The sequence below is a fragment of the Abrus precatorius genome, unplaced genomic scaffold, assembly GCF_003935025.1.
Source record: "Abrus precatorius isolate BTA unplaced genomic scaffold, Abrus_2018 Scaffold8, whole genome shotgun sequence".
NCBI lineage: Eukaryota > Viridiplantae > Streptophyta > Magnoliopsida > Fabales > Fabaceae > Abrus > Abrus precatorius.
In genome coordinates this window covers 31,530,632-31,551,608 of record NW_020874428.1, presented here as the reverse complement: position 1 = coordinate 31,551,608, position 20,977 = coordinate 31,530,632, and the positions used below count along the sequence as shown (strand labels likewise).

The 20,977-nt window shown below is 34.7% G+C and overlaps 2 protein-coding genes across 3 annotated transcripts; both read right to left on the bottom strand.

Moving 5' to 3' along the window:
- Positions 1-189: 189 nt before the first annotated feature.
- Positions 190-2,287, bottom strand: LOC113874713 (glucan endo-1,3-beta-glucosidase 5-like). The gene is made up of 2 exons (XM_027512927.1): positions 1,941-2,287; positions 190-1,330 (listed from the first exon to the last, which is right to left on the bottom strand). Exons 1-2 carry the CDS (start codon positions 2,285-2,287, stop codon positions 190-192), a joined length of 1,488 nt encoding a protein of 495 aa, XP_027368728.1.
- A 631-nt stretch (positions 2,288-2,918) lies between these two features.
- On the bottom strand, positions 2,919-20,253 carry LOC113874964 (brefeldin A-inhibited guanine nucleotide-exchange protein 5). 2 transcript variants are annotated; one of them, XM_027513306.1, is made up of 34 exons: positions 19,760-20,253; positions 19,482-19,554; positions 19,102-19,303; positions 18,872-18,993; positions 18,729-18,787; positions 17,453-17,512; positions 16,918-16,975; positions 16,753-16,837; positions 16,460-16,663; positions 16,323-16,381; positions 16,164-16,233; positions 16,014-16,082; positions 13,861-13,983; positions 13,727-13,780; positions 13,540-13,628; positions 13,308-13,404; positions 13,102-13,200; positions 12,809-13,000; positions 12,580-12,690; positions 12,306-12,490; positions 11,142-11,765; positions 10,530-10,947; positions 9,915-10,154; positions 9,695-9,818; positions 9,469-9,617; positions 8,598-8,954; positions 8,178-8,344; positions 7,828-8,090; positions 7,373-7,542; positions 7,177-7,290; positions 6,537-6,673; positions 6,104-6,434; positions 5,167-5,262; positions 2,919-5,071 (listed from the first exon to the last, which is right to left on the bottom strand). In XM_027513306.1, exons 1-34 carry the CDS (start codon positions 19,869-19,871, stop codon positions 5,009-5,011), a joined length of 5,376 nt encoding a protein of 1,791 aa, XP_027369107.1. In that variant the 5' UTR covers positions 19,872-20,253; the 3' UTR covers positions 2,919-5,008. The 2 variants fall into 2 exon arrangements, with proteins under 2 accessions (XP_027369107.1, XP_027369108.1); XM_027513307.1 differs by lacking the exon at positions 17,453-17,512.
- Between the last annotated feature and the right edge of the window lie 724 nt (positions 20,254-20,977).

Genomic DNA, 20,977 nt, shown 5'->3' with positions numbered 1-20,977 from the left:
CATGTATATACCAACAGAAAGAAAAAAGAAACTGAGATAATAGCAGGTTCACTTTGAAGAATTATTCATTTCATTTGATCATGTATAAGATTGAAAAACTACTCGAAAGTGAGAATACACCCAAAGAAAGAAAAATAAATAAATAAAATTGGTGGCGTGAAGTTGTGAAACTTTGCAACATAAATAAAACTAAGTACAAAGCGACAACATGAGAGTAAACATGAAGCTTGATACCAGCATGACCATTGAGTCTATTATGTTCCATTTTGGTGCAGCCAAAGAAGTGGACGTCTTTTCATGCTTCCCTAGATCGATCATGATCTTAAACTGGCAAGTGCTTTGAGGTGGTGAAGGATTTATGTTAGTGATCATCGATAAACCATTGAATTGACATGCATCTTTGCGCTGATCCATGGCTTGATAGTACATGTTAAATGCATATGAAGCATTGCCCTTTGTGTCTAACCCACTGCAAGATGCCCCAGGAGAGAGAGATGTACAATCAGCATATGTGCAAGCTTTGCTTATGCTATCTGCATAACCTGGGTCTTGAGGATTTGCTTGAGATGACATCACACACCATTGCTTTGGCAAATACCTCACCCCTTTTGCAGCAACTAATGATTTTCCTCCACCCATATTTAAAGGGTACTTGATGGATCCATCAAAATTGAAAAAACCCCAGTGCCTCTCAAAAGGGCCTGGTTCAATGCTCTTTTTATCCTCATCTATGAATCCAAATACGTAGATATCGGGTGGAGTGGATCGTTTGGGACTTCCTTGCCTTTTGACTATGCGGTCAATTAGGCCTTGGTTGAACCTTTGAGCATTCTTTATGTTGGCATTGGCAGTTCCATCTGTTGGCCATCCAACCTCTCCAATTATTACAGGCATTTGGCCAAAGCCATTCTTTTCAAGAGCTGAAATGAGGGTGTCAAAGTTGGCATCAAAGACATTGGTGTATGTTATGGAACCATCAACTAGAGGGGCAGCAGAGCCATCAAAAAATGCAAACTCTTTTGGGAAGTTGGGATCAGCATCCATGCTGAGGAATGGGTAGATGTTAAAGGTTAGAGGGCCACCATTTTGGCTAAGAAACTTTATTATGGAGATCATTTGGGCATGAATATCAGGCCTGAAGTTTCCTCCTGATGGAAGACCACTATCACTTTGGTACACATCAGCATTTAGAGGTGTGGTCACCTTCACTTGCCTGCCTAAGCCCGCTTTTATAAGGGCTGCTTGAATGTTTTGGATGGCTGGAAATGTTGAGTTCACAAACCTACCATTGTATGTTTTGAGAAAAGCTTCATTTCCCACGGCAACATACCTATGTTGTTTTTGGCAAACACTTGTTAAAATGCAATTAATTTGCAACCACTATTCAAACACAAAGTTCTAAATTTATGGCACATTAAGCATTTGAATAAGTAAAATGGTGCTTGAACAACCTTTCGGACAACAAAAAGTTATCCTCCTTACCTTTTAGATGTCTTTTTTAACACGTGTGTATACAAAAGAATATAACATGTAAGTGAAAGATTAAAATAATTATATACAGTATCACATTTAAATGTATTTATTGTTATTCTAAATATTTATTAATATTCCAATTTAAGTAATTTTTATCTAAAATATTTCTTTTTTATTTTAACCATATTAATAACAAATATTTAATATAATTTTTAAAAAAAATAGGAATATCACATCATATAAAGCATCAATTTTTAATTACTTTTTGGATATATTTTTGAGATACATATATACTGAAAACATAAAAAGTAACTGAGAAATAAAAAATAATTAAATACAGCATCGCATACAATATCAATTTTAACTATTCAAATAATAGAACTGAAATAGAGAAATAACATGGTAGCAATGTAATTAAGTTACAATAAAGAAAAGGGAGGAAGAGGTAGTGTAACCATATATATTACCTTATATCGACTCCAACCTTGGATATGTAGGAGGACACGTTTTGGTTAACCCATGCAATTGCAGCATTGACATTGCTAGCGAGGGATGCTAAGAGATCATTGGGTATCCCAACCATGACCTGAATGCCAGATTTTCCAAGAGCCTTCAGAGCTCCAGGATCAGCCTCAAAGAGCTTCACTTTGTTGAATCCATTGTCCTTCATGAGTCTAACAAGTATTTGTGGTGGAAGGGGATGCGTTGATTGCGTACCCCAATTGCAAGCAAAGCCAAGAGCACCCTTTGCCAAACCTTGGCTTAGTATGCAAAGTGCTAACAAAAAGCACGTACTAAAATGTTGGGACCCCATGTTGTCTTTTTTCGTGCCTCGACTTACCTATGTTTTGGACTCCCCTCTGTCCCAACACTCACTATATGAAGATAGAATTGGAAAAAAAAAATGATGTCCTTTTATTCAGTAGAAAGTTACGTAAAGAATTGCATTTAGACTCAACAAAGCACTGGATTCCAAAACCCGTTGGATGACACCAAGCATAACCTTTTTTTCTTGAAAATGCGTACGTGGTAGGAGAGGGAAAACAATCTAGCAAAGAAAGGTAGAATCAAACTAAAAGACAACCCCAAAAGTTAAAATGCAGTAGTGCTATAAGGGTAAGCCCCAGTTTATTTTCAATTTTAATTATTCCCTAATGTGTTTAGGATTGCCTTTGGATCTTGGTAGAATCAAGTTTCATTTTAATGATTATTACCAAGCTAGGAAACAAAATTTTAAGATGCAAAAAAAGAAAAAAAAAAGTATTCGATCGTCTCAAGAACAAATGAACTTGTTATTTTCCCCATTTCTACGTTTGTCATTTACTTATTATATATCGTGCTTATTTTAATTTATATTTAGTATAGAGTCGATTTTCCTTATACATAGAAAGTTTCATAGATTTCTTTTTGCTACAAGAAACTTATAATTATGCAATTAGACACACGAGTTGCAAAGCATCTTGATTCCATAAATAATGAAGTAGCCACTGGCATCTGCAGAAACAGTAAACGATGTGCCAAGTAACGCTGTCGGTTTCAGAATATCTTCCCTAATACTATCCCAAATGAAGCAATTTATGTTAAATTTTTGCATGATCAATTAAAATTAATGAACAAAAGTGCAAGTTTAGTAGCAGTAAATAAAATTATGACTTAATTAGTTTTTTATCAGTTACTTTTAATTATGTGTTATTTTGATTTATTAAATCTTTTCAGATTAAATTAGAGTTAATAATAAATAAAACTAATTTAAAATTAAGCAAAACTCGATTTATTACTTAACTCGTTGAACTTGGTTCATAAATCATATGATTGAATTTGAGTTTAATATTGAGCTCCGTAAAGGTGTTAAACGTAGCCATGTATGGTTCGATTCATTTGGTCCATAAACTAACTCAATAACATGAGGTATTAAAAAATTTACAAAATCTCATATAATTATATCATTTCAATGAAATTTAAAACTAAATAATACGTTTTGTTTTACTGAATTAATATGATTTATTTTTAATTACATTCATATAATTATTATTATGGTATTATTGTATAAAGTTCTATTTCATGTTTACATAAAGTAAAATTTATTTCTATGCCTTCGTAATGTTTTAAAGGTTACTAGGATATTGTGAATTTGAAGTGAAAGTAAACAAACAATTTTGATTATCGATTTTTGTATTTAAATTTAAAAGTTTTACAAGCTTAAATTGACTCGAGTACAAGTTTTAAAAAATTATTCATATCTAGCCGAGATTTGAGTTAAATTAAGTTTGACATATTCTCACTTATTAAGGTTAACAAAGTTTATCTACTATTTAAAAAAACAATTGTCTTCAATTTTATGTTACCAAAAATTTTTAAATTCTTATTTTTATTTAAAATTTTCATAAATTAAATCTATTAACTTCTTTTATACATTCTTCTTTTCAATAATCGTTATCTAAAGCTTCAAATTTTACATAAAAGAAATATAAAATTTCTGTCTTCTTCAAATCTCACATTTCATAAAGCTTTTTAAATTTTATAAAATTTCTGTCTTCTTAATTTTTAAAAATATTTCATATCTCAAATCCATTGTAAATATCAGAATATTTAAATTAAAATTTAAGAAGGAAAAAAGATAAAATTAGTATTCTGATCCTCTAACTTCTATTTTACTTCTGCTTAGTTTTATGTTATTTCTTTGTATTATTTTGATAATTTATATTTATGTTTAATTTTACCCATACATTAAATTCTATATATAACATCTTATAGTTTCTGATTCACTATATAGAAATTATTCTTGTGTATTCTTAAACATAATTAAACTGAAAATATGATTAAACCTAAAATAATAGATTGAAACGAATGCTACTAGTAGTGTAAAATATTCGTTGTGCCAAGGCAGGCATGGGCCTTTTTTTTTTTCTTTTTCATACATATGCGTTTATTGGTTAGCAAGAACCAGTTCCAACTCAATTTACATGATACGTCCTGACACAATCATTACAAGGCAAAAAAAGAATTGCAAATATTGGCAATTAGAAATCAAATCGCCATGTCTATCTATAATTCATAATTCAGTTCTTTTTCATTATTGGTAATCAGTTCCTGCACTCCAGAGACCTCTTCAACAGTAAAGGTGTAAGATCCAAATTAAAGGACTGAAATCTGAACATGTGAAGAAAAGGAACGGGAACGGGAACGAAGGAATAACTGCTACTCTCTTTTTCTTTTTTGTTAAATTCCCCCTCAGGAGAGACACATAAGGGTTTCATGTGGTATACATCTATTATCATACAACAAAAGACTGATTCGAAACCTCAATCAGAGTTTCACCTATTGTCCAAATACTGCACAAACAAATTAAGTGCAAACGAATATTGGGAGATCTAATGAAACCAAAATTACATTTCTATTGCCTTTCTACAAAACTGTTAGTACCAGCACAAAACTTCCATAAAAAATATTAATACAAAAATGCTACAATATTTCTTCTTTCCAAGCCAGCTAAAACTGATATCGGCAATGCCCTCAGAATCCTAACATAAGACAGTTATGGTAAAAGAGGTTTCAGTTGTGCTTGAAATAAATCACCAAGTGCTCCCCGAACATCCATCTGATCAAAACAAAAGGATTATCAGTTTATCGCAGGAGGCATTTCTTAACAAGCCAACCCGCCAACCTTGAATAATTATAGACACAAGATATTACCTGGTCACAGCAAACAAGTTTTGTTAGCAAAGGATAGAATTCTCTCAAGTGTCTTCTGAAAATCTTACTGCTCATAAAACACATACTTTGAAGCACCTGAAAGAGCAAGGTTGATAAATACAAGTTCATTAACAAAGGTATGAACACAAACAAAAGCTGCAATGAAATTCATCCAATTAGATTGAAAAGCAAGCAAATAAAACCTAAAATCGTGTACCCCTTCAATTGATTTTGTTTTAGAAAAAGAAAATAAGTTAGAAGGTAAGGTATCCAAAGCATTTGAAAAAAAAAATTAATAATAAAACAAACCTGAAATGAAAAAGCAAAAAAACCAAGACTGTAGAACATCCAACCAATTTTTTTATATGTATGAAATGACAACTCCCTTAAAACAGCTATGGGCAGAACATCATTGATTAATGAAGGTGATACATGTAAATCGAGACAGACACACAGCTAGAAAGAGTTTATGCTTGTACAGTACAAGACTTAGAATATTTTTTTATTTATACCAAAATCCCTATACAAATGCAATCAACAAATAAGAAAGTGCCATACCACAATAATATTAAGGCTATTCATAAACAATAAAAGCTTGTACAGTACAAGACTTAGAATAATTTTTTATTTAAACCAAAATCCCTATGCAAATGCAATCAACAAATAAGAAAGTGCCATACCAGAATAATATTAAGGCTATTCATAAACAATAAAAGCTTAAAACCGCTTCTAACAAGTTGGCATAATCTGGTTACTAGTAGCATAAAACCATTAACACAGCCAAATAATAAATCTTCTTTTTTTATAGCAAGTTTTATTTAGAAATTCAGCTGCAATATTTACAATGCATTAATCAACTATATGACAGCCAGATCTATGACACTGAATGGAATGCAGGTCAACTTTCATGTACTGTCATGGAGGATAAATTTCAAACCTTAACAATGATGGGAGCACGCAGTTCCAAGACACGATGAATATCCATGTTAGTGGTTTCTCCAGTACTCGACTGGAGATCAGATGCCTCCCTGAGCACCTGGTCATAGAAAGACACCAGTTTCTCCTCAGCTACCCTTTCAAATTTCTCTTCCGCATCAGAAAGTTGAGTAACACTCATGCCGTTATCTGCTGTAGAATCAGCATCTTGAAGTCCATCAGACTCTCGACTTTTTTCTTTGTTTGTTTCAAAACCATAAGTTGCTTTTTGTAAGATGTCCAGATATATACCAGTACCAGCTAACTCCTGACGAAGAAGATTTATTGGTGGCCTGTCCAAGAATAATTTAGTGATGCTTAAAGTCCTCCATTCCAATGGTAAAGAAATTCTACCAGAAAAATTTTTAAGACAATTAGATTCTGAGTTTTATTACCTTTCATTAGGAATTTGCTGCATACGAGTTCTAAGATTGGATGATGAGTTATATGAAGCGGCAAACTCCAACAAAGATAGCAAAATGTCCATTAGAGCAATCTTCTGTTGTGCTTTTAACTTTGTCCAATATTTCTTCTGCAAATAATTAGAAAAACATAATTGGAAGAAGATAATGGAACTTTCCCTCTCCATTATTGACATTGACCATTGCAACCAGTTTACAGACAAATTTCATCTAATCATCAAACTCCCCATCAAGACTTGTTTTGCTACAGATAGCAGATGGGTTACAAAGCTTCCCGCACTATCAATTCTATTGAAATATAGGGGTTTCAAATTACATTATCCCTTTTTTTCTTCACATATGAAGTGTGAAGAGGCACTTTTTCCCTGCACTGATGGTTTCCAAAGAACTTTTACGAGAGAGGAGGAAAAAGGGGGAAACCTTTCCCCCTTGTCCTTTACAGACCCTGAGCAAACAAATAATTGGCAGCAAAGCCAAGCAAAAATTTACATCTACTTCAAATGCAAAAATCTTGAAAACTTCTCATGCTACCAACCTTTTTTCACACACGCACAAATTTAGGGGAACCTGAAAATCTGATATCTGAACAAAGAAAATAAATAAGCATACTAACCTGAATACCATCAATTGCACCAAGAAGCAATAACTGTGTAATGCACTTTCCCCTGACAGTTACCAGCAAAGGACTCTCCTCATTCTTGGTATCTGGCTCTACAGCATCAGCAACCTAAAATGGAGGAAAATAAGAGATGTATTCACATGATAATCCAAAAGTAAATGTTACATTGCCACTACAGATAGAATGATACCTTAACCGGAGTAGATGGTTGAGAAGCATCTGATGTGCGGCTTTTAGATTTAGTAAGATTTCGAAGGAAAAGATTTTCCATATTTCCCATAATCCGTTGACCCAAGGTTTGACTCCGCTGGAGACCTCCATCTGCAGCTTTGGGTGTTCTTCCTGATGGAGATGGAAGGCCTACAATTATAAACAACTCCTTAATGTCATCAAGCAAATTCATTTATTCTTCACTTCCAATTAGTGCCCAGTCCACACTTCATTTTTAGTTTATTGTAGTTTCAAAGTGCTACCTTGAGGTGTTGGGATTTTGAATGAGATATTTCACTGTTTAATATTTTGTTCAATAAGCTAATTTTTGTGAGATTAATCTATCTAATAAATGATACTGTTTCTCATTAATCCAACTGAGGATACGACCATGCTTAAACACCACACACAACTAAAATTTTTAAAAAATCTAACCTTCAGAATGATCTACATTTGTCTGTGACACCGAGTCTTCAACTCCATCACCATTTGTATTTGAGGATGCCAGTGGGGATAATTTCCCATTACTGTTGACATCAAGTTGACGGTCACCCGCGACCTCATTGTCAACAGACCTCATGGTACCACTGTCACCTGGGTGGCCTTCAGAATCACTAATAATGCTTCCGTAGTTTCTCAGATTTTCAAAACTCAACGCATTAAGCAGCTCTAGCGGTTGTGTTGTGTATGAAGCATCTCTGGATATCAAAATTAAACAAATGCTTTACAGCTGATATTAGAATAACTACAATGGATTTTGTCAGAAAATAGGAAAAAAACCGCACCTTATGCTTTTAAGTAGCGTGTCCCAGTCACTCTCACTGAATTGGTGTCCGCCAACTTCAATGAGATGCACCAAAGCACCAAGAGATATTGAGACCACCGTTTGATCTGTCTTTTTGGCACAATCTAACAGCAGACCCAGCAGTGGTGGCAACATAAAACAAACCTCCTGGAAGCAAGATTCCTCATGAATAATCTTTTTAAAATTTAACAGCAATCAGATAACTACTGAACAGAGTACCCCAAATTTCATGATTAATTTGCTAAAATAACAAATGCAACTAATCAAAGAAACTAACAAAGTCAACAAAGGCAATTTTCCAATTAAAGCTGTAACACCATGTCCACTAACTTCTTTTAAGCAAAAACTAAAACTTGTTAAAGTTACAAGAATAGAAAACCATACTGCTTTAGTTCTTTACCTTATAGAATGTGTTGAAAAGATTGCATAGCAGTTGAAGTGAATGTATGCTTGTTTCACGAAACCAATCATCATCAGTAGAAACAAAGCCTTCTTTTCCAGCATGTCTCACATGATCAAAAATTGGAAATAGAACTCGATGGAAAATACTCTCCCAAAATGATGTAGAGAACTTGCTACCTCTTTCATTCAGCAAATCAAACAAGACTTCAAGAGCACAACTTCTGACCTCTGGTCTTTGATCTGATGTTAGGTCAGATAAACCCGCTAGCATTGGGAACCAATAATGCTCAGTTACATCCAAAGTTGCATCCAGATTGGCATCAATAGGCATTAAAGCACCTCCAGGAATAAGGCCCTTTAGTAGTAGACAAACAAATAAAACCACTTAAAAGAGGGGTATTACTGTAAGGATAGGAGCCAATTATTGACAGGAAAAAACAAATTGAGTTTCCAAATCCTGAAACAATGTATATATTTTAACATACACAACTCAACATTAGGAGCAAAACTTGAAAGCTCGCTTTAGTTTTCCCATAAATATCAGATTATCAGGCCAGAGCTTTTATTTTTTTAAACCCAAATGTCTCATCTTATGAAAAGATTGAGCATTTGGAAAAATAATAATAAAACAGTTTAGCTTCCAACATTGAACCATCTCTGAATTTTGAGATATCATATACTCAGGAAGGGAAAGATATGGGAACAGATAACACTATAGAAATAGATCTCAGGCAAGTGTAGTGGGTCAAACTTACTGGATGTTGATATAAACATATGTCCAATTTCATTTTGTTATGATATGTGTGTGTGCATGTGTATATAATCATCAAATGCAAAAAAAGCAATTTCCAATTGATAACCCAACAAACCTCTGCAAGACGGTCCTCACAGATCCGCAGGAGTGCAATAGCCTTCAAGCTAATACGATGTGAACTTTTATTGTTGGCGAATCTGATCAGACAATTCACGCAATCCATGAAACAGTCTCCCACTACTTGATCAAAGTGTTCTAAGATGACTGTAAAATTTCCCCGTGTTAGATACACCATAAATGCTATAGTATACTGCAATGACACAGAAAGAAATTAATCCTACCCTGCTCAACATTTTCAAATGCACTCTCAACAATTGTTTCCAATTCGTCATCTGCAGCAGCTGTAAAAATCATAAATACACTACGCCACCCAGACTTTATGCTTCCAACCTTAGATTTTATCATCTGCAATAGGCAACAGTGCCAGCTGAAGTTTAGTAAATCTATGCAATGATATCAAGTTCGAATGGAAAAAGAATCAAAATTTATGCCCCCCTGCACCTGAACAATGCAATCAACAATTAGCCTCCTTTTGGATTCACTTTCACTATTCCGCATAAGAACAACAAATGGTTTGAGAATATCATTTTGGAAAGAGAAATTGGCCAGTTCATCACGCTCCAAATACTTCATACCAAGTTGTCTTAGAGAATCTATGGCATACATAGCAATTTTCTCATCATGATGACTCCCTGCTGATATAAAGTGATTTGCTAGAACAGACCAGATTCTAGCCCAGACCTGAAAAACATAGCAATTAGAGCTCAGAAATGCATTCAGAGAAGTATCCAAAAACTATACTATTACATGGGATGGGGACACATTATCGTGCAGTAATTTATGAATGAAACAACAGCTTATTAATGTCGATGTGAATGTTAACACAGCTTAAGAAAAATCACATTTCAAATCATTCCACCGTATAAAAAACTCATTCATGAACACTCATATATGGACAAACTAATCCAATTAATCAATGTAAATGGCTTTCCCTCTAGGAAAAAAATACATTTGAGAAAAAACAAAGCAGAAAACCTTACCAAAAGCAATTTATAAGGCATGAAACATCAAAATGATGAAGCAAATATGAGCAATTTTAGTTGATAAAAGATATACCATACGTATGCGAGCCATGTTGTAATAGCTAATTTCAACAAGCTTTTGCAGGCTGAAAACACGAGCTGGAGTTTGTTTAAGCTCTTCAGCTGATACACCACAGAGAGCAGTGAAGAATTCCACAACTGAATCACTAGGTAGTTTAACACTATTCATGAAAACTTGTTCAGCAGGTTTCCCAGCTAATTCTCTCAGAGACTGAACAACAGCATCCCTGGAGATTTGGTTTGATCCATGCATGACAGTGGCAGTAACAGCAGGAGTTGTTGTTATAAATTCAAGGCGAGAAACACATTCCAAAACTGCATTCCATGTGTCTTGAAGGGCATTCATGTCTGAGTCACAAAGAACTAACAGTGTTCGCAAAGCTTCCACATTTTTACTACGCATTTCCTTGGGGGCATGCAAGAAAGTAAACCTGAGGTGTCAACAAAGAAACTAAATGAACATAGTCAACTGTACCAAACATCAAAGTTGTATTCTCATGCACAAAGCATGCTACCACCCTAGCATGTCAAGATAAGAAAAAAAGCAAATAACTTATAACAGTCAAAGTGACAGATTATTTTACGGAGATGTGGGATGACAGTTGGATACAGGAAAATATGATACCTGACCAGAGATGTTAAAAAAGCATATCGCATGGTATCCATTCCAAGCACATAAGTAATATGTATGCCAGCTTTAAATCCCTCCATCAACAGAACAACACGAGGCTTATTATCACCTTCCTCCATAGTTACAGAGAATGTAGCAAGCAAAGGCCACCCAACGGCCTCTACCATGGGCCTTACAAGTTCAATCTGCTGAGCAGTGTAGAAAACTCCTCTTTTCACCCCTTTATTCCTGAATATAGCTTGTGTTTTCTTAATGATGGCCTCACTTTCAGATTTGGCATCTCCAGATGACTTTCTTTTGGGCAGTGCCAGGTTAAGAATACTGACAAGGCGTCCTTCTTCACCTTCTGGCTTATGCCTGCTGCTTTTTCCAATTAAAGATGCATCATCTTTCATTTTAATCTCCTCCTTGACAATGGAATCGTAGATCTCTTCCAGTAGATCTCTAGAAGCACATTCATCTGGATCATCCCTAGCATTCATGCGAACAAAATCTGACTTTGACATCTTAGGCCACACCATTGGGTTATGAGCATCAGTATTTAACATAATAACAGCATAAGCTAGAACATATGCTGTATCTGCATTTTTAAAAAGGCCCGGATTGTCTGCACAGTATCTGCCATAGACAACATGCACAAAAAACATTGTTATTAGTACAAAAGATATAAATTTTCAGCACAGGTATAACGTACTGTGCCCCTGAAATGTAAAACATAAGTAGACAACTAGATATTGTATGTATATAACAGTGTTGAACCAATCAAAATTAATCATTATGACCCCACAACCAAGCAAGATTTGACACCTTACAGAACACCCTGAGACATCTTAATCTCAGCCCACATGAAGAGGAATAATTGGGACAGTCAAAGTTTTCTTTTCTACCCACTAGGTTCAAGTGAAATTAATAACTGACTTGGGCAATGATTAAACCAATTATATCAAAAGATAGAACTTAAAACTCTTAAAAGCAAGAATGATGAGAGCATAATTGTTGTGCACATAATCCATCAAAATTCAGCATTAAAGGAGATTCCAACACAGATGCATAAATGAATATATCTATTTGGCCAGCCATAGTTCTACAGACAGACAACTAATCACCACCTAGGCAAGGGGAAATGAGGACAGCTTGCATGTACAAAAAAGCCATTACCTTTCTGCAAACTTTTCCATGATTCGATCTATTTTTTGAGCTTCCCCGGGAAGTCGGAAGCCTTTAAGAAACTCCCTGATTGCAGTATCAAATTTCATTCCAGAAAATTTCATGGAATCTACATAAGCATGCATCACAGCAAGGGGAAACTCTTCATGTTGACCTAAATAGTCACCAACTGTAGCCTGAAAGCAACACAAAGTTAAACATTCCAGACCAATCTTGGGTGCAATGGTAGATCAAAAACTAAATTATATTAGACAAAAGTCACAACCTTATCCAAATTTGGAGTGTTTTTCAAAAATTGAGCAACTGAAGCAGGTGTGTTTTCCACCAACTTATTCGATACTAGATACTCCAGCCCCTTCATTGGTTTTCTGTTGAACTAAAAGATTATTAAAACCACAAGTCAGCCCCCAGCTATAGCTTGATCATTATGGAATGCAAGGTCAAGACAAATTACCCATCCCTGTTAAGAAGTTTAAAGAAATCATGGTCAATACCTCAGCAATGGCAGCCTCCAATGTGGATTTATGAGCTTTAGCCCTCTCAAAATCACTGGTTACATCTTCCCTGGATCTTATTTCAATAGAATCTTCAGCTGAAACCCCTTCTTGCTTACTATTCTTTAACTTTTCCAATTCCCTATGTGATTGCTCCCAATCAACCAGTGATTTTAGCACATTCACGAGACCCTGGAAAGGTAAAAAGAATGGGATCAATAATCAACTATATAAAAAAAACAGCCATTCAACGAATTGCTGATTTTCAATGAAAAGGGAACAACTAAACTTACTTGAAGTGATGAACCTTTAATTGAAGCTGTTTGAGAAACAGCCACTGAATTTGGTTCGGTATTTTGAGTCCCTTGAGCTATTTTGGACAGAGTAGTAACCTACTCATTAAATTGGAAGATAACAAAGATGTAACTTCTACCAAAGAGAACATAATTGATTTAAGTGCCATAAATAATGCTGTAAAGATCACTCTGAAAGATTATACCATTCGTTCAAACAAGTTTGGCGCCTCAAGATCACAATCATAATTCACAAAAATGTCCACAAGCATCTGTGGATCCTTACATACTTTCTCTAACATCCTGCAAACCCACACTAAACCCAATTAATGATAAGGAAAAGGAATGACAAACAAATAATCACAGAGATTCACCAAAAATAAAAGTTTATAGACATAATACAAGCAAGTTTTTAATCAACCAGGAAGAACATTATACCGAAGAACACTGAGTTTTTGGTTGACAGGAAATTCTAAAGCATCCAGTGGTCTAAGAACAATTAACGGAAAGAAGATGCCTATTTCACCCTGGAAACAAAATAGTGTAAAAACAAATGAGACATATCAAATTAACATTATTACTCAGCTGAGAAGCTTCTGTAAAATCTGTGGAATTAGATTCATACTTTGAGACTCTCCCTGAAGCGCAATAATAGCACCAAGAATATTCCAGTTGCATACTGCCAAGAAAGAATATTGATATCTTAAAATTTACACATAGATCCTCTACGCAAATACAGATAATGCGGTTCACTAAAACCTGAAATATGACAGGGGATTGTGAAACTGAAGCTCGTAACAATGCATAGGAAAGATATGCCTTCACTGAATCAATAAAATGGAAGTTCTTTGTAAACGAGTGGCTAACTCCCTCCAACAAACCCTGAAAAATAACATGACATGTAACTGTGAACAGTCAAAATAATAACTGTTAAAAAATGCGAAGCATGAATATCAAATGTGGAAGTACAAGGATGGAATGTTTTATACATCAGTCTTGCCCCTATCTACTCCCACTCAATGCTATAGACTAGCCTTATAAATAGTAACGAGCATAAATGAAAATCATATTAATCTGCAATATGAAATGAGTTGTGTCATCTTATTGCTGTTCAATAAGTCATATCTTGAACCAACAGTGCAATAGCAGTAGCAAGTACAATGAAATCTTTTTTCAAAGCTTTTAAATACCTTGACTCTGCTGAATAATTGAGGTCATCTCTTCTATTCTTAACTTTTCCTTTTGTATTTTCTCTCGAAGGAATGTTTCTGTGTTTGCTTAGTAGGATTCATTCCCATGGAAGCTTTCTTATAAATTTTTAAACAAAAATAACTAAGCCTTATTCCACCATGTGAGATCAGCTACACAGATAACACGGTGTCATTAAGCTCAGTAAAAAAACAAATTGTCATAAATATTATAAATCACTAAATCTCTTTTAATAATTTCTTTTAAAATTCTTCTAGGTCTCCCTCTAGCATCTTTTGCTAGATTAAAAGTTATATTATCTATTTTCCTCACTAGTACCATAGTATTCAATCCTGGATGGCGCGAGCGGCCGACCTCAAAAACACTATAGCAGCATGGCAGGATGATAGTTATTCTGAAGTTCTAAGTATTATACCTAATATAAAAGTAATATCAAAACAGAGCAGGAAATCTAATACAGAGAAAGAAATAGAAAACAAAGAAGGAAATAAAAATAAATAAGGAAATAAGAAAATAGAGAATTAGTCAGTCACTAGAAAATGTGCAAGTTTGTTAGATGTTTCTTAGAGATGAAGATGACCAGAAATGTCTGGATCACGTCGTAAGCTTAGCCGGAGTTGAAGACACTGAAGATGAAGATGATTGGAAAACGTTTGAGTCATGTTGGAAGCTTCGCCAAAGATGGACAATGGAAGCAAGAGAATGTCACACAGAAAGAAGATGGGGAAGAATGAATCAGAGAGAACTAAGATTAAAATGAAAACTTAGGATTTGCGAGGAAGAAGATATCAGAAATGTAAAAGGGGGGAAAAATCCCAAAATTATCCCTATTTAAAGTCGTCCAACGTTAAGAAAGAGAGGACAAAGTCAGGTTTTGGCCAGGGATGAAATAGCGGCCACTATGGCTGCGATTCTCCCCCAATTTGGCTGCCATGCACAGCATGATGTTCGCTCCCCTAAAACACGATGCTACAAGCTCCTTATACCAGCGACCTGCTACTCTGTTTTGCTCCTCTGCTATAACGGCTGCTATTGACTACTATGCTAGTACCTCTAGCGACTTTCTTTGTACAAACATTTACACTCTCTATAACCATATGCCAGCAGATAGCAATTCTTTACAACAAATCACTTCAATTTGTGAATGTCATATACTTGGTCACCAAGTTTACAACAGTATAACACTACTTATGTAGACTAGTATCTACTACAACTTTTTTACAGTTTTGTAATAAAGGAAAAAATAGAAATATGGGAATCATGGGATGTTTAATGATACAAGGACAATATGATGCCATCCTTCCATAAAGCTCTGTATTAAATACAAATAACACATCAAAATAATATTATAAATTTCATTGCCTTGTGTTACTGTGTATGAGAACAATGAGCAAGTTACTCTTAGGTTTTATTCAGTAGTTAATCTGTCAGATAATTAGTTGTCAGTTGGCACAGTTATTTGGGTGGTCAGCTTGGCTTCTAACTTACAACTGTGTACTATCCTAGATCTCAACCAAGGGGAACATCATTAAACAACACCAAGTCTGCTACATAAAATAAAATGGACCAAGCACTGGCAAGTTGGCCCATAATTAATAAAACCAAATAATTACTTCTGCATGACTACAAGTAACATAATATTCCAGTGTATTATCCAGCACCTATTAATTGACAAGTAATAGAAGCTGAAAGCACTGTATAACCTGAAGAAGCTCAAGAGACAATATCCTAGTCTTGGTTGTTACTTCGTCACTATCTTCTTTCATACCCATCTGTCAAAGTTAAAGTAGGAAGTGTAGGTAACGTTCACAAGATAATAACTATAATGCTATTTTTAAAGTGAGAGAACCGACCTTGCAAAGAGTGCGGAACACCAGCAAGGCATCACGTTGTACTATACTCATGCTTTCCAAATCAATCCCACTTGACAGAAGATTAATATTTGAGCAACAATTCTGAGTAAAACATACATTGGATATCACAAAGTACTAAATCATAGTCATATTTCATACCGTGTTATCTTTTTACCATCTTCAGTATGCACAGCTTTGTCTAGTACTGCTTCTAAGCCCTACAGAAGACAACACAATCTTGTCATAATATGGGCATGCTATAATAGGTTCATTACATAACTGTACAATTGATTTACCTTGATATCAGCACCCCCAGCAAGATTTTGAAGTTCCTCAAGGGATGTTGGAGATGCATCCTTGGCGTGACTAAGTGCATCACCTAAAGTCATTTCTTTATCGTTTGAGTCTCCCATGGAAGATTCATCAGATTTTGTGTTTAAATTCTCTGCTGAAGCTGCCTTTGTAATTGTAGGTCCACCAGAACCAGGTGAAGCTTCAACCTGGAAAGTATGATAGCCATTACCAAAAAAATTACAACAAAAGCCATAAGCCAAATACACTTAATACAAAGGAATTTTAGATGCCCCACCGGATCAATTTCCATTCTCCTGAAAACAATGCTGATCATCTGTGTCAGCATAGCCTTTGATGTTGCTTGGTTTATAGGACTCTTGCTACAGATCCAAAACATTGAATCTCAGTACTAGAGATTAATAATAACAAACCTTGAAGACAGAATAGAAATGATTAATACCTATTCAGAGCAATGTTGTAGCATACTCTGATAACTCCCAGCAAAGGCTCGCCATGTACTGAAAAACATAAATAAGGATTCAAAAATCACACAAAAGGAAGAAAGAAAGAAAGATATAAATAAATAAATTAAAAACAAAGAGGAAAAGCATCACAAAGCATCTTAGAATACTATAAACATCTTCTGGTAGCAAAAGGTGGTTTCCAACCACAGCACCAATATAAATGATTAAGCTGACATAGTGAAAAGGACAGCACACCAAATGTATGTAGTACAGTGTAATGAATTTGCACACAACCGTTGGTCTAAGTATCAATCTGTACATGCTTCTATAGTGCATGAAAGAAAGCAAGAACGTATTAGTAATTTTGTCTTTTCTGTTAATGAATTTTTTTCTCCTTCACAAAATAGTTTAGCATAAAGTGTTTTCCAATCAAACTTAACTGGAGCACTTCCAAGTTTCAACTTTTCATCTCATTATATTTGAATTTGATAAAAAGAGCTACAATAAAATGAAGAGAATCAAGTCAAAAACCTGGAGGCAAGCAATAGAATCCTGAAGTTAGTACGGGTAAAAGGGGGCCTAGCTCATTAAATTACCCAAGCTCATCATACAAAAAAGTCAACCCATCAAGAATTGTTGTGCAACATAGGCACATGTAACATAACATCATAATAACTATTGCCAATCTTCAATTGCAACTATAAACCCCAGTTCATATCACAAGAACCAATGGTAAAGGGAAGGTAAATGCCTCTAGAAAAGAGACACTACCTGCCAAACACCCTTCCCAACCCAATGCAACAAACGTCTTCTATACATAGATAAATCAGTGGTCTAAAGGAAGTGAATCCCTGAAAGATATACTTCCAAGAACTAGCATGAGTTGCATTGACGGCCAATCATTGTTATTTATTGGTCTTTTCAAGTGCCTTTTTTTTAACAGATCAAAACTGAATTAATGGCCAAATTCTAGACAAATAGCCTTATGACTTTTTCAGAGATAAAAACAGTTCTACAACATAAAAATTACAGAAAAGGAAAACTGCACTACTATTTCCCCCTTGAATAAAAATCCAGCCAAACCAAAGTACATTAGTCCTTGAGATAGATTACATGTAAAAATAAGATTATGCTGAACCTCCTCTTTTACTGTTTTTTTTTTTTTTTGAGGGGAGGGGTTCATTACCAATGTTTTCCAACTAACTCTGCTATGGTCATCAAATAAGTGAAAATTCTCATCAACAGAATGGAATTACATGTAAATTAAGCTCCTTTTGCTAAAATTTCCTTCTAAGCTTTATATATACATGATGGGCCAAGGCAACTTGGGCCCTTAAAGCATACCTATAGGAGAAGGGGTAAAAGGGGGAATAGAGAGAATTGTAACTAATTCGTACACGTGGCAGAAAGAAAGTGGGGAGAGGGATACTTGAATCTGTTAAAATATAGGTGCAGGGAGCATGGAAAGGGAGATAGGAGAGCTTTTGGGAAAATTGGGGGAGTGACTATCATCACTGGGAGTTTTTTTCTTCTGATATTGGCATGTTGTCATTTTCTATTAAGGGTTCTTCCCTGGTTGTCTCTTCTTTTTACCATAATAATATCAGGTCTTATCAATACATCACATTAATCATTTAAGTTACATGTGCACAAAATTTGTTGATTTACCACAGACAATAGAATTTGCAAGATACCTAGTATAAAAATTTATATTACATGATTACAAATTTTATGACTGTGACACGACATGTTTTCAGCAGACATACATAAGAAAAGAATGGATTCATTTCTATCACAATAAACACACCTCTGAATTTTGTAGAAGCCACGGCAGTAAGAAGTACCTTCAGCACTTGGAGAATGGTACTGCATGTTGATTCTTAAAAATGAATAGGTATAACAGGAAATATATATCTAGTAAGCATAAAATATGTGTAGTAATTTACATACCTATCAGGTGATGAATTGTCAACACAACTGCAAACCATATTTAGAATGTCTGTAAACAATGGGACATTTTTACCACCCTCTAACCCAGGATCCCCCTCCAGATGGTCATACGCAATAAGTTTCTGTATTAACAGTAATTAACTGTAAGCTCTCACAAATTTAGTATGAACAAGAAATATAACAACTGGTTGAATAGCTTTTTCCACAGAGGCAAGAAAGTATGCACATACATGAAGACAATCTAAAGCAGGTTCAAGGATTTTCAAGTTCTTAGTCTCAAATGCAAGACGAAGAGGATTTAAAACAAGTTCTGCATCAGCTCCTTCAAGTGTTTGCCCAGCATTAGCCAAGACAATATTAATATTTCCACTCTTAGGGGGTGACTGATCTGTTTCTGTTCTAGTTGCTGCTCCGTCTTCGGTTTCATTTGCACTAGTAAAAATCAATATAATTTGAATGTTAAAATTACAAGGATCCGGGTCCATCAACAGAAAGCACGATCTCCCTTCCACCAGATAATAACTACATTCATTATTCATTTGCCAACACCAAACTTAAAAGACCTTCAATTACAAAAATTCAAAACACATCTCATTTCAAAACATTTTACCTCCCAGATTCAGCTAAGGGTGCAGCTTGATTAACCTCACTCTGCTTTTTCTGGTTAGCCTCTTTCGTGATATCTGAACGATTAGAGCATAAAACGTAACTAAATAATCAACGAGATTAAAAGTAGCATCATAACTAGACGAACTAAAAGGATCAATGCCACCAATCCCACATTACAGAGCATAATTGTCTAACCTAAACCGAAAAAAAGAACAAATAAAAAAATAAAAGCACAAGATAGCGAAGGAAGGAGTGGAAATAGGGATCTAGGGTTGAGACCAGTATAATTCTGAACAGCTTTCTGAAGTTCAGGATACTTCTTGCCAGAGCACTCCTTGAGCATAGAATCGAATGCTCGAGTGACGAAACCTCCGGCTGCACCACCAGCCATTTCCTCTCACTCTCAATTTGCAACAAATTATTCAACGGCGACGCACGCTGAGCACCGCCACAGATCACGGAGGGTGTGGAATTGGGAATCGAAATGCAGGTGAATCGAGATCATCCAAAATCGAAAAGAGATCCTCGTGTGTTGTGGGGAATTGGATGGCGTAGAAGAATAAATGAAGGAGGGAAAAGAAAGAGATCTGAGAAACGGAAGAAGCAAAGGTGCGATAGAAGGGCGTAGATCTGTGCGTGTGTCTTAAATGTTTTTATGTCTGTTTTGGTCACGCACTGCCAAAACAATACTCTTCCAATGCTTCCTAAAGTTCAAGATTTTAGATCATAGCTTATAGCTAAATTTTGGAAGACAAAGGGGCAACTGTGCAATACATCTTTTCTTATTTTATTTCCTTGCTCCAATTATATCTCTTTCAAAACTTAATCGAATCGGAGATATTGGGCTTCTTAGTTTGGTTTTTGGTCAAGGGGCCTGCTGGATTCATCAGCTTTCTTGGGCTTTTTTATAGAACGTACATCACCATCATAAAACTAGTGACAACCCAATATAATAACCCCCAGCATATAGAAAATAAGGATTGTTAGTTTTGCTTCACTTTTTCTAAATGTTACCTTCCTGAGTTGAAGTAGTTATAAATGATCTCATGTTTGTGTCAAGCTTGAAAGAAATGTTACCAAAGAAAACTTTTTAGATATAATTTATTAGAGCTTTGCTATATTTTCTTGCTTATCTTTCAAATATTTTTCCTATTAAATATATTTTATCTTTTGTAATTAAATATTTATAAAAATTTATATTCTTATACTTTATCTCAATGATATATCTTTTTGTATATTAATTATTTTTTGTTCTAAATCACAGCAAAGTGGCAACTAAGACTCATTAAGCAACACGTGTTAAGTTTGAACATCCTTTCAGTAGTTTTATATATTAATTATTTCTCATTACAATATATTTATCTTATGTTTTTATAATAATATTTTCTCTATTAAAATTTTGAAATATGATTTAACATTAATTTTTATTTATTTTACCGTGCAACTTAATAGATCCAGTTTAATATTAATTTTTGAAAATACAACTCATATGATCCT